The 13,954-nt window shown below is 43.9% G+C and overlaps 1 protein-coding gene and 1 long non-coding RNA gene across 3 annotated transcripts in view; one reads left to right on the top strand and one right to left on the bottom strand.

The window, feature by feature from the left end:
- Positions 1-391, bottom strand: part of LOC131277225 (uncharacterized) — a 78,884-nt gene extending 78,493 nt beyond the window's left edge. For both annotated transcript variants that reach the window (XR_011647893.1, XR_009184393.2), the window contains exon 1: positions 88-391. This is a non-coding gene — a long non-coding RNA (uncharacterized lncRNA). The remainder of the gene's footprint in view (positions 1-87) is intronic.
- SLC25A53 (solute carrier family 25 member 53) lies at positions 366-10,356 on the top strand. The gene is made up of 2 exons (XM_004464103.5): positions 366-449; positions 7,820-10,356. Exon 2 carries the CDS (start codon positions 7,851-7,853, stop codon positions 8,769-8,771), a length of 921 nt encoding a protein of 306 aa, XP_004464160.1. The 5' UTR covers positions 366-449; positions 7,820-7,850; the 3' UTR covers positions 8,772-10,356.
- Positions 10,357-13,954: the final 3,598 nt, after the last annotated feature.

Genomic DNA, 13,954 nt, shown 5'->3' with positions numbered 1-13,954 from the left:
ATCGAGTGGCCAAGCACGAGTAGCCCAGGGCCTGCGGGACTTCTCTCTCCGCTCTCAGCGCCGGGCCATCACGCCCCCTTTCTTTACCTGTGCTCGCCTGAGGGCACCGGATACTCCAAGATCGACAGCTGTGGATTCTGCCTTCCGGTCTCCACCTCTCTGCAGGGTAAAAAGCCCGGGCGTCTCCTCCGCCGCTAAGCTACCTGGGGCTGCCAGACTGAGCTGCTGCGCCCGCGCCCTTACTCGACCCTCCAAGCAGCAGCAGCGGCAGCTTTTAGCCGGTACCCATTGAGACGGAAGAGCGTGACGAGCAGGGCGGCGCGGCCAATCAGCGCCGCGCGGAGGCGGGCTCCCTGTGCGGCCTCCTGCCCTGATGCTAATACTAGCAAGTGCGGAGCGGGCGTGGCGGGGGCTGCGGCAGACCTACGCGGGAGCTGGCGTTGTGTCAGGTACAGCTCAGACGCGCGGACCGGATCGGTTTGCATTTTGCCCGTGAGTTTGCTGCTTTCCCCTCGCTTCTCTTCTCTCTCTCCCTTCCCTCTCGACTGGTCTCCGCGCTTTGAGACCACATGCCTTAAACAAGAGGTGGGACAGAAATCAAGTGAACAATGAGAGTTCCTCACCTTTGTATTGAGTGGAGGGGGAAAAAGCATTTACTGAACGCTTTCTGTGTGTAAATGTGCTTGCAGGGACTTGCATTTATTCCTCTCAGCAGCCTTGTGAAGGAGGTAGCAGTATGCCCATTTAATAGAGAGGGAACTTTAGCATCCAGGCACAGTGGTTAGGAAGTGCAGAACTAAGAGCGCACATCCAAGTCCACTTGACTGCCCCTTTGTAAACGCTCCTCTCTACTGCCAGATTAAGGGGTAGTAGAGAGCAGCCAAAGCTGGGATGGGAGGGCCTACTTGGGACTATAGAATTAGTGAACAATGGACTATTACCTCCATTTCACAGATAAGGAAACTGAGAGGTTATGCATCTTGCTGTACATCATGCAGCATATAATTATCAGCACTCGGTTTTGCACCCAGGTCTGTTCTCCAGATGCACGCTCTGCCCTGCTTCATGGCCTAGAATTCAATTTTACATACATGGTCTCAAACTATCTCTATAGCGGCCTTTGTGTGATGGTGGAGAAAGAGTGGAGAGAGGAGGAAGGCAACTTTTATGGCACTCGTTGTTCAGAAGAGGAAACTAAGGCACCTTTCCCTTTTTTCTACCACTTTTTTACAACACTACAAGCCGCCTGCTTATAAAAGTAATATGATTTCTACAGCCATTTATGACATTCGAACTGATTATGATCCCAAAGGAGACAAGGCTCAAAGAGATGAAATGACTTGCCTGAAGTTACAAGGTGAAGCCAAAATTTGGGCTAAGTCTCTCTGACTTCAAAACCCATACTATTAGCCAGTTCTCACCAAAGTATGGGTGTAAGACTGGCTGTAACAGAATCATTCTGGAAGGCTGGTTAGAAACGCAGATTCCTGGGTCCCAGCTCTGGAAGATTCTGATTTATGAGGATTAGGTGTGGGGAGTATGATTTTGTATCTTTAACCAGGGCTGTAGTTGATTTTAGGGCATAGAGAGGTTTGTGAACCATTGCTCTAAATACCTTATCATACTGAGGTTAATAAGCAAATGGGCCTGCAACCAATGTGTCTGTCCACAGCATAGCCATCTTGAAATGCGACTCCAGAGCAGAGGTTCCTACCTGGGATCCATGATGTTCCTGAAATTGTATGCAAAGATTTTGGACTCTATATTTTCTGATTCCATAGCTTTGTAGGTTTTCAGTTGAGTCTATGGCCCAGAAATGGTTAAGAACAACTCCCCTACAATCTTTATAACATCTTCCTGCTTCTACTTGTACTTGAGGAAGAAGCATGAGAAGTGAAACACAATTTGACCAGACTCCAGGACCACAACTCTCAGTCACTAATACAGCTCTTCCTTTTCCTGGTTCGTGGATAGGTTGCTAGGTTGCCCTTCTGTGAGCTCTTGAGGGGACTTCTCCTTTGTTGGATTTGGCATCATTGGCCCCAGCAAAGGAGCAACTCCATGGAAACCGCATGCAGGGCTGTCCAGAGTGAATGGGCCGTGAAGCCAGTGACTGGGAAACCTGCTCCATTTTTCCTTACTTTTTTTTCTTGGAGAGCAGGTCTTCCTTCCCTTATGAAGGGTGTGGCTAGAGGCCCCTGTGGGGATTTTGGAGTTTGAGGGGTGGTGGTAACATGCATTGCAAAATTGGACTTCCCACGCGCAAAGGAATTGCTCTTTCTTGTTCTTGACTTCCTTGGAAGCAAGTGAATAGAGTCTGATGCCCTTTGGCTACTGCTGAGTTAATCTTCAGCCTACCAAGGTACTTCACTTCCTTTCTGCATTCTTATTTCCAAGCCAAATAATTAGAATTCCTTGGAGTAAACAAATCATATTCGGAGACAGCACACCCTCCACCTAAGAATTATAACAGTGAAGAGGTGGTGGCAGCGGGGTGAGGGTGGGGAGTATGTGGGAGGTAGAGTGAATGTAGGTTATTCACTTCACACAGAGGTGATGTTGGCAGTAGCTCTGGGGTTTCCTCTTTCTTCTGCTCTCCAGTACCTTGACATCTGACCCTGGTCTCTCAGCAGACACTTGTTCTACATTTAAATTGGCTTTATCACCAAATCAGGTGATCTGCTGTTTGACCTGGTGGGGGCAGGATCAGATAGGACAAAGACTGGATCTCTGAGCTCTGACAAAAGCATGACAGGAAATGAATTGTGTAAAGGTGCCTACATTAGGCCATTAGAACAAATTGAGGGTCTCTTCCTGCAAGGCTGGGAGGAGCATTCACTAGCCTGACTCTAATAGGATGCAGAACATCTGGTATCTCAGGCCTCATAGCTCTACTGAGGCCACATTTTCCAATTTCAACAAATAAACCTTAAAAACCTGATGGTTAGGAGCTAAAGCTTTCCTTTGAAAGAATAATAGGTACTTTTGGCTGCTGCCTCCTCTGTGCCTGGAACTTTCCATCTCCTTTAAAGCTTTTCAGCAACCCTCTTGAGACAGAAATTGTTATCCCATTTTGAAGATACAGAAACAGTTTCAGAGAGCTTAGGTAACTGTATAAGGCCACACAACTTGAAAACTGAGGCCTGGGACTCTAACCCAGGACCCTCAAACGCCAAAGCCCGTGAACTGCTGTTCTCTGCTGTTTTCCATACAAGCAATTTAAAATGCATTCTGCAGATGACCCAGTGCATTAGACAGATTAGAGCCTTCTTTCCATTATTTCATTTTTAAATTGAAACTACTAATTTAACTTTTTTTTAAAGATTTATTTATTTATTTAATTTCCCCCCTCCCCCGGTTGTCTGTTCTTTGTGTCTATTTGCTGCATCTTGTTTCTTTGTCCACTTCTGTTGTCGTCAGCGGCACGGGAAGTGTGGGCAGCGCCATTCCTGGGCAGGCTGCACTTTCTTTCACATTGGGCGGCTCTCCTTACGGGGCGCACTCCTTGCGCGTGGGGCTCCCCTACGCAGGGGACACCCCTGCGTGGCAGGGCACTCCTTGCGCGCATCAGCACTGCGCGTGGGCCAGCTCCACACGGGTCAAGGAGGCCCGGGGTTTGAACCGCGGACCTCCCATGTGGTAGACAGACGCCCTAACCACTGGGCCAAGTCCGTTTCCGTAAATTAACTTATGAGGTGACTTATATACTAGATACTATGCTAAGCACTTTATATACTTCATCTCATGCAACCTTTATGACAATCATTTCATAGATAAGGTTACTGAGGCTCAGAGAGGTGGAGACTTAGCTGAGGCCATAAACCTAGGACGTGACAGAGCAACAGCCCCATGCAACCCTAATACCTTAGTCTGGATTCTTCCTCAGTCTAGAATGCCCGCCTTCACTTTGCCATCTGACAAGGGCCTACTCATCCATCAAGGATCGCATCGGAATTTTTTTGGGTGCTCTTTGTTCCCTATGGAGTAAATGTTTCTTGTGTGTCTGCTCCAACCTTGTTTTGCACACGCTTTATTTTGCTTTACAGTATTGTTTAGTTCATTATTGACCTATCTCCCACACTAGATTCCCAAGCTCTTTGAAGGCAGGGACCAAGTTGTATTCATCTTTAGCTCCAAAGTAATTTATCCACAGTGATTCAGCAGTGGATGATGATTAGATGATCAATACATGTTTGTGAGCTGACCAAAAGACTGGCCAAGGGATGCCCTAAATAATAGACAAATGTGGGACTTGATCCTGGGGTATACACATAGGCTATCCATTGAGACTAGGTGGCCAGGGGAGTCTGGAATCCCCAAGCTCATTTTGCTTGACTGCAAAATAGGAGGCAGGTCATAGGGTACAGGTGATAATCTGCTCAAAGCAAACTCCAAGTCCATTCTGTGGTCTCTCCTTTGGAATTCATGTTAAAGGGCCAGACTATCCTGGGATTGTTTACATCGCACTTTTGCATTATGGAAGAAAGGTCTTCCCTGCCTCCCATGTGAACACAGGATTTGTTCCAAAATACACACTTCATCTGGTTCGGGTGGGCCTGAGAGCATTCCACAGGAGCATGTGCTCTATGAAGACAGGTGGTAAGGTTAGGAAGTATTTTAGTTTCCTAGCTGCTCAAACAAATACCATAAAATGGGTCAGTTTAAACAACAGGAATTTATTCAATCACAGTTTGAGGCTGGGAAAATGTCCAAATCAAGGCATCATCAGGATGATGTTTTTTTCCTGAGGACTGACTGCCAGTGATCCTTGGTTCCACATGGTGGTATCTCCTGGTTTCTCCCTTCTCTTGATTTCACTTCTTGCTTCTGTGGCTTTCTCCCTTTCTGTCTGAATTTCATTCCACATATAAGGAACTCCAGTAAGAGGATTAAGGATTTAATAATAAAAACAAACAAACAAACATAGGAGAAAAGTGGACTCCCTGTCCCATATCCATAAAATACAATGAATTAGATGCTTTTAGAATGATGAATTAAACACTTAAGGTAAGTCACTTCTAAATTATTGCTCACCTTTAATCCCTGAAAATGATCTGTAAAAATGGCAGAGGGAAATGGGAATATGAAAGCATAATTCCTCTACCAAATATTTGCTCAAATTCCCACCCACAGAGCAAACCCCTGTGACACTGTATAGTATAAAGATGCCTAGAGAGCATTTTGTCTTATTTGCATATTTTATAACTTGGGTAGATGAGGCTCCAAAATGTAAATGAATTCTAAAAGCCACACAGAAGTGGATAGCAGAACTGGTGCTAAGAATGTTGGCATCCCAAATCCTAGTCCAAATTTCTTTCTACTATATAAGCAGGCCTACATAGTCAATCAACACATTTATAAGTTACTCAGAAAAAGGCAGTCATGAAAGAAAAACTTATCATGCAATTTAGGATTTCACAGCTCTATTGAGTGATTCAGGAATCGGGCAGCATTCCATTCAGAAAGTAGAAGGAAGCTCCTCTGAGGGGATGGAAAGGAGAAGCTCCTATAGGGGGAATATGGGAGCAAGTGACGAAATGTTCTGATTGGCCAACATTAAGTTTCCATTTTACTTATGGGGGTCTTACAAAGTAGGGAGCAGATGATTGCTTAGGAATGAGGAAGCTAACTGTGATAACTGATCAGCTGTATTTAAATATTGTTTTCTGGGCAAGCTGGGCCTTTCCAGGAACTAGAAACTATCTTAGGTTTTTGGCTTTGCTGACATGAGACTTAGCATGGGAGCCTCCATATTGGACCTACTGGATTTTATTTATTGGCTGGGAGGAAGTGGAACATTATTGCATTTTGAGGTCGAAGAGGGGACATTTACCTTGCCACCTGACTTTATGCACAAGTTAGATTTGGGGAAGAAGACCCTTGGTAAGAAAAGTGGAGAAAGTTGGGGGGGGCAGGTGTGGATTTGGAAGCCTAAGTGGAGCTGCCTACTACCTGGGGGTGGGGGAAAGGTCCCCTTTTGCTCTGGAGAGATGGAAATTGCTGCCAGGGGCCCAGCGGTGCCCCAAAGGGATGCATGGAGTGGGCCCCTTGAGTCTTTGTTCCTGGACAGCTCTCAGCTAAAGGGTGAGAGGCAGTGGTGCTCTCCCATGGCCCTTACTGGCCATGAAGGTTAAGGGGGCTAAGCAGCCTTCAAATGTTGGAAGGGATGGTGGTGGTGATGAGCAGAGCAGAGAAGGCTGGACCTCCACCCCCTCTACCAAGAGATGAGTGTGGCTCCAGAGGAAGGGGGGTGGTTGTAAGGTCAGATTGTGGGATCATGGTTGGAGCAGGAACAAGAAGCCAGGGAGGAGCTGATGGGGTGTTTCTAGAAGCACTTCAGGCCAGTTCTGGGCATGGCAGCCCAGGGAAGGCTGCAGTGGGCTTCTTACAGTGCCTGGCCTCTACCCCTCCCTAAGGACATCACTGCAGCTCCTTTGTCCTTACTGAATGAACCATCAGCCTCTAGCAAAATTAGAACACCAACACCCCTCCCTGTGAACCTTCACCTGTGCCATCCCTGAGACAACACAGCCCAAGGTTCTGTGTGAAACCCTGGGGTCTGCGATTCCTTACCAGGCTGACTGTCACTGTCAGTCTTGATGTGAGTCACCTTACTTAGTTACCCTGCTCTTAACCTGTCTGCTACCCATACAGCTCTGTGCTTCCTCTCCCCTGATGCACTCTCTCTGACTGCTGTGCACTCTGTCCTTTCAACCCAATAGAGACCCTGTTTCCTTCATGGCAATCTCTCTCACACCCTCAGATCTGCTCTGAGCATTTATTTCTTCTCTATCCCAAAGTTCCTTCATGTGGCCTGGCTCCCGAGTTGCTTCTCATATCATCCACTTGTTCTCAGACCTTTCTCCGTGGACGCAGTAGGTTTGGGTTCTGAGCTGTACCTCTAGTGCAGTGGTTCTCAACCTGAGGTAATCCCCTCCCCCCAGGGGACATATGGCAGTGTCTGGAGACATCTTTGGTTATCACGACTTAGAGGGGTGCTACTGACTGCTTCTAAACATCCTACAATGCATAGGAAATGACACACACAGAATTTTCTGGCACAAAATATCAGTAGTGCCAGAATTGAGAAAGTGCTCTATTATATAGCTATAGGTCTGCAAGGTTAGGCTTGCAAGTTGCCAGATGCTGAGCCTCTAGGTGCTGAGCTTCAAGGAGCAGCCACTCTTCCCTTTCCCCAATTTGGTGTGTGTGTGCTGAAGGCGGGAAAGGGTGGAGGAAATGTTTCCATGAAGTAGCTACAACCTCCATGGAAATCTACAAGAGCAGAAACTCCTCCTCTCCCCTGCCCTCCCCTGCTCTCCCCTCCCCTCCATTCCCTTCCCTAAACTTACTACCAACTTTAAGTGAAAGCATTGTACAACTTTTGAATACCTTTCTGCCTCTATCGAGTACTGCTACTTTTTTGGGAAAGGAAATAGCAACAATTATTCTGGTAATTTATCCAATGTGACTGATTAAGTTTCATTTGGTGAAAGCTGAATGCAATAGGCTAAGGTGCCTCCCCCTTTCCCAAATGTATTTTCATCAATCTTACCTTTATTTGAATACTGGAACTTTCTGTATTAGCCAAACACTATAGAGGTGACTCTGTCCAGAGGAGCTAACTGCTTTAGTTTTAATTTAGGTCAATGAATGCTTTAGTTCTTAAAGGTGTGACTATTTCTCCAAAACTGGCCCAGAGAGCTGCTTGTTTCCTTAGAGCTGAGCTTCTTGAGACTCTCTTTCTTATTAAGCTATGAAAATGTGCACCAACAGATTTAGATGGTCAGCTTAACCTCTCTTTTTTCACTCTTACCAGTTTCTTCCATCAGCATCCAGGTGCCTTCAGAATGGGGGAGAAGAATCACTCTCTCCGGATGGAGCTTCAGCCAAGGACACGAGCAGAGGTTCCAGGAAAGAAAAGCTGGCACCCTCAGGCCTATGCCCTTGGGGCCGTTTCCAACTTTATGTCTACTTTTCTGACCTTTCCTATCTATAAGGTTGTCTTCCGACAACAGATCCATGCTATGGCAGTGTCAGAGGCTGTGAGACAGCTTTGGCATGAAGGTCCTAAATACTTCTACCGGGGAATCTATCCCCCTCTTCTTTCCAAGACATTACAAGGTACTCTACTGTTTGGGACTTACGATAGCCTGCTGGGCTTGCTCTCCCCTGTTGGGCCACACTCTCTGGGACACCGCTGGGCTGCAGGGCTCATGTCTGGTGTGGTGGAGGCTGTGGTGCTCAGCCCTTTTGAAAGGGTGCAAAATGTGCTCCAGGATGGTCGCAAGCAAGCCCGCTTCCCCAGTACCTTCAGCATTCTCAAGGAATTCAACTCTTATGGGCTTTGGGGGCGGCTGTCACTGGGCTACTATCGTGGTTTCTGGCCTGTCCTCATGAGGAACAGCCTTGGGAGTGCTCTATACTTCTCCTTCAAGGACCCTATCCAGAATGGCTTGGCAGAGCAAGGCCTGCCCCACTGGGTTCCTGCCTTGGTGTCTGGTAGTGTCAATGGAACAATCACCTGCCTAGTTCTATATCCTCTGATTGTGCTGGTTGCCAATATGCAGTCGCATGTTGGCTGGCAGAGCATGCCAAGCCTGTGGGCCTCTGTCCAAGATGTGTGGTACTCTCGGGGCCGAAAGGTGCTCCTGATCTACCGTGGAGGTTCCCTGGTCATCCTAAGGTCCAGCGTGACATGGGGCATCACCACTGCTATACATGACTTCCTACAGAGGAAGTCTCCCTCCAGGAAAGAGCTGAAAGACTGACCAATTGCAGGAAATGTGTCTATGGAATCTTCGTTATTCTAAGCCTTCCTGGGTTGATTGTACATAGCTCCTACTTCTTCGGCTTGGATTCCTTTTCCTTAGCATCTGTGAATCATTATTGCTTGGGAGAAGTTCCCAACTACCAGCCTGTGGGGCACAGACAAAGCCCAACAGGATTCAATGGACAGATAAAGAAACTCACCTCAGGCTATCCACAGCTGTGGTAGCCTCAGACTGAGGATGCCTTTAAATAACTTGAAACCAGGTGAAATGCCATTCCTTTAAGGAATTCCTTGAGAATAAGAGGAAACTTAAATGGATGATCTTAATCTGGCACTGTGAGTTGTGGGACCCTTCCAGTTGGCCTCAAGCCTAAACTGAGTGGAGGATCAGGAACTCCAATTTGAATGAACTCCTTTTGACTCTTAGGGTGGGGATTCCATAGAACTTCTCAGGTGGCTACATTTCCTTGAAATTACTCACTACCCCTATACCACTATGCTCACTTTTCAAGGCCGTGGGTCCTAGGTTCAAGGCTGCAGCTGTGGCTGGAAGCCCTAAATTGTACTTGCCTGAACTGATCGAGTGCCACAAAAATTAGTGGACCTGAAAATGGGAGTAAGAAGAGGTGTGGTCTCTGGATGGAAAGGATACAGACTTTGAGGGAAGAGATTTAATTGCATGCAAAATAGAAAAAAAATATTATAGGTTGCTTGGTGTTATCTGCTGAGGAATTTTTTATTGCAAGATGATAACATTGCATATTCCAAAGAAACCTAGAAATGAAATTATCATATCTCTTCACAAATAATTGCATATTTTGTTTGTGTGGATAAACATAGTTATTATGACATAGATTATAGATCAGAAATCTTAGTCACCCATTCAAAGCTATTTAAAATATGGTTCCCAGTTAACTTGCAGCATTTTATCATAACACTCCCACTTAAACAGATCTCATACACCAGCCAGACCAGACTATTGTTCTATTCCCAAACGTGCCATGAACTTTCCCATAACCATGAGTCAGCCCACACTATTCTCTCCACCTGTAGTGCCCCTTCTTCACATTGCCAGTTGGCCAAAATCCTTCCATTTCTTCAAAGAGCAGTTCAGATGCATATTCCCTATGGTGTGTCTTCTGAGTCCCCCAACTGAATGTGATGTTAGTCTCCTGTGATGTCTCTCTCCATAGAATCGCATACATTTGTTATGGCACTTATCCCATTGTGTCACTCATCTCATGTAGCCATGAGTTCTTCTTGGTGTTCTTGAATACCTCCTACTAGACTATAAAACTCCTTGAAAGAAGGGATTCTTGTATGCATTTTAAAATCCCGCATTGTGCTTAGGTGCTCAATAAATTATGGCTGAATTATTGAATTGATTATTAAACTGTGATATGGTCTGTAGCCTCAGAGTGCTGTCTCTTGTACATGAAGATAATATTTTTGACTCATTGTCAGCAAGACACATGCTTTTGGGGTGTGTTTTGTTTTCTTTTAATAGTGGACTTAGTTTTGTACTAATGCTAATGATGATTGATGATGACGATGATGATGATAAAAATAAATTTCTTTCAACTGGAATACTTGATGGCTTTGTGTTATTTGATGACGTTTGCTATTAGCACCACTTTAGGAACTGAAATTTCACAACCAGAATGACATTGTAAAACTCCCATTTTTCAACTGAAATTTTAAGGATTTCCAAGATAACATGTGTTGCAATTTTCCCTTATAGATGATATCATGTTAATGATATCTACTTGCACCTCCTTACTGAACCAGATTTGTCACTTATAATGACCTGTCTGTAGATCCCAGAATTAAGAATTCCTTACTGAATATCACGGAAATTAAAGACACAGCTGTTGGTGATAATGAGCTCACAAGGCATTTGCCAGCAAGGTCAGAAAATGGGTGGTCCAGAATATCTGCAGGTGAGTTCCCACAACTAAGACCTGTGCAGACATGGATAGGTTGGGACAGTACTCTACTTTTGAATTCAAGGAGACAGAGTCTGTACTAAGGAAGTAAAAATGAGAACAGCAGCTAGTTATATATCAAGGCTAAATCTCCAAAGGAGGAAAATGTTACCTAATATTATTATTAACAAAAATTCATAACTTAGCATTTGGTCTTGGTTTTTAAGCTGAAAAGAAGAGAATAAACCACTACTACTACCCCCATTTTTTTTTATTCCAGAGAAGCATTTATTTCCAAACACATTGTCAGTTTCCACATATGTTACTATGTCAATCTATTCAAACTTAGAGAAAAGTTGCAAGGAAAAGAAAGCACAATGAATATTCATATTCCCTTTGCCCAAATTCATCTATTTTTAACATTCACCCCATTTGCTTTATTATTTGAGGACTCTCTTTCTCTGTCTACACACACACATACACATGCACACAATCACTTTTCCTGTATTACCAGTTGCATACATCATTTTAATATTTCTAGAGTCAATATTTTTAAGTTCACGTTCTTTAAAGAAGACATTCAAAAGGAAAAGCCACATGGCATACTTTAAAGCTAAATTGATTATAATCATTTAAATTTACTGTATTTGCCTTTATAAAAACTTAAAATTTACATTATGTAATTTGATCTTGAAGCTATTTAGTTATAAGCATGGATTTGAAAGTAAAATATGTTTTAAATTAAATAATTGTTTTTATAAATTGGCGCATATGAAAACCTAGGCAACATTAGAAAATTACATAGACCTGATGAACTTTTTCCATTTAAATTTTCTGAATAAAGTATAGGAGTGTAATAGTTCTCTAGTAATTATAAATATCAGTATTAATATTTAGTTTTGTGATGTTAAAGTGGTTATATTTTCTGAAATTTAAAAAGTGACTTTTAGGACTTCAGATCAATTAACAGGTAATAAATCCTATATCTGTTTAAAGAATTACAAAATATAGAATTTAGCACTAAAGCTGCTTAGTATAAAAAGGTGAATGAAAAAGGATAAAAAGTCATCATGCAATTCCTGTGTGAACTCTATATTTTTGTCTAAATAAAAATGACATCAGTTCATCTAAATCTCAAGGCGAAATAATAACTAATGCATTATTTTTTTGAGATTTATTTATTTCTCTCCCCTCTCCCTCTCCACCCCCCAGTTGTCTGATCTCTGTGTCTATTCGCTGTGTGTGTTCTGTGACCGCTTCTATCCTTGTCAGTGGCACCGGGAATCTGTTTTTCTTTTTGTTGTGTCATCTTGTTGTGTCAGATCTCCGTGTGTGCGATGCCATTCTAGGGCAGGCTGCACTTTCTTTCGCGCTGGGTGGCTCTCCTTACAGGGCGCACCCCTAGGCGGAAGACACCCCTGCATGGCAGGGCACTCCTTGCGCACATCAGCACTGTGCATGGGCCAGCTCCACACGGGTCAGGGAGGCCCAGGGTTTGAACCGCGGACCTCCCATGTGGTAGGCAGACGCCCTATCCATTGGGCCAGGTCTGCTTCCCATAACTAATGTATTATGACTCTTATTTTAATTGTACACTTTATCAAGACAATTATGCTTTTAAAATTATTTTTATACATCAAATAGCATTATAACATCTGTCTAAGATAACTGCATATAGTACAGTAATTTAAAGTTAATATAATAACATTATATATGAAAGAAAAAAGCATAATAAATAAGAAAAAATTGAAAATCTCTCATTAAGGAATAAGGTTAAAAATACTATATTTCCCTATTCTGATTTTTCTCTCCAGTGTCTGTTTCTTTCATACCATCTTCCTACTCCCCAAGTCTTTAATACGTTCTCCTCTATCCTCATTCCTAGCTGATGACCTTGCTTTCTATAAGAAAAGAGAAGCATTAAGAAGAGGATCACCATTTATAGGAACATTTCTAAAGCTATCATGCATGTAATGACCACCCAGGACAAGAACTAGAACCCTTGATAACTACCCCCCACACTGCCCTTCCCACCATCCCCCTCATTGATGACATCCTCTCTCTCCATCCTAGAGGTAACCTCTATCTTGACTTTTGTGATAATCATTCCTTTCCTTTTCTATTTTGGTATATTTTCTACATAAGCATACCTAAACAAGTTTTGTTTTACAGATGTTTGAATGTTATATAACTCGGGATTGTCTGTATGCATTATTTTGTAACTATCTTCTTTCCCTCCACATTGTGAGATTCATTCACGTTGCAGGTAGCTGTAGTTGGTTCATTTTCATTCTTGCATAGTATATAATTGTATGGAATATATCACAATTTATCCATTCTCACCTTGAGGGACATTCTGTTTATTTCCGGTTTTTTTTTTTAATGTGAAAAAGATTTTTTAAAAAATTTTTTAATTCATTTTTTTAAAAAAAATATTACATTAAAAAAATATGAGGTCCCATTCAACCCCACCGCCCCCACCCCCCACTCCCCCCACAGCAACACTCTCTCCCATCATCATGACACATCCATTGCACCTGGTAAGCATATCTCTGGGCATCGCTGCACCCCATAGTCAATGGTCCACATCATAGCCTACACTCTCCCACGTTCCATCCAGTGGGCCCTGGGGGGATCTACAATGTCCCGTAGTTGTCTGTGAAGCACCACCCAGGACAACTCTAAGTCCCGAAAACGCCTCCCCATCTCATCTCTTCCTCCCATTCCCCGCACCCAGCAGCCATCATGGCCACCCTTCCCACACCAATGCCACATTTTCTCTGTGGACATTGGATTGGTTGTGTCCATTGCACATCTATGTCAAGTGGGGACTTAGATTCCACATGGATACTGGATGCAATCCTCCTGCTTTCAGTTGTAGGCACTCTAGGCTCCATGGTGTGGTGGTTGACCTTCTTCAACTCCATGTTAGCTGAGTGGGGTAAGTCCAATAAATCAGAGTGTAGGAGCTGAAGTCTGTTGAGGCTCAGGGCCTGGCTATCATATTGTCAGTCCAGAGATTCAAATCCCCTAAATATATCTTAAACCCCAACACCAACTACAATTCCAGTAAAGTAGCATGAAAGTCTTGTGAAAAGAGATCCCATCCGAGTCCTGTTCCATCACACAGAAACACCAGCTCCAAAGAAGGGCCATCTGACATATCAGTGAACCCCATCTGCCATGACCATAGAACCCGTGGGTCTCTTTAGCCCTCAAAAAAACCAATACCTGGGGTTGTATCTACTTTATCTGT

This window comes from Dasypus novemcinctus, chromosome X (genome assembly GCF_030445035.2).
Source record: "Dasypus novemcinctus isolate mDasNov1 chromosome X, mDasNov1.1.hap2, whole genome shotgun sequence".
Lineage (NCBI taxonomy): Eukaryota > Metazoa > Chordata > Mammalia > Cingulata > Dasypodidae > Dasypus > Dasypus novemcinctus.
Note: the sequence above shows the minus strand (reverse complement) of the source record. Positions and strands in the feature narration are given on the sequence as shown.

Bases quoted from the DNA above. Each gene is read 5' to 3' on its own strand.
- SLC25A53 (XM_004464103.5), top strand. From the start codon at position 7,851: ATGGGGGAGAAGAATCACTCTCTCCGGATGGAGCTTCAGCCAAGGACA.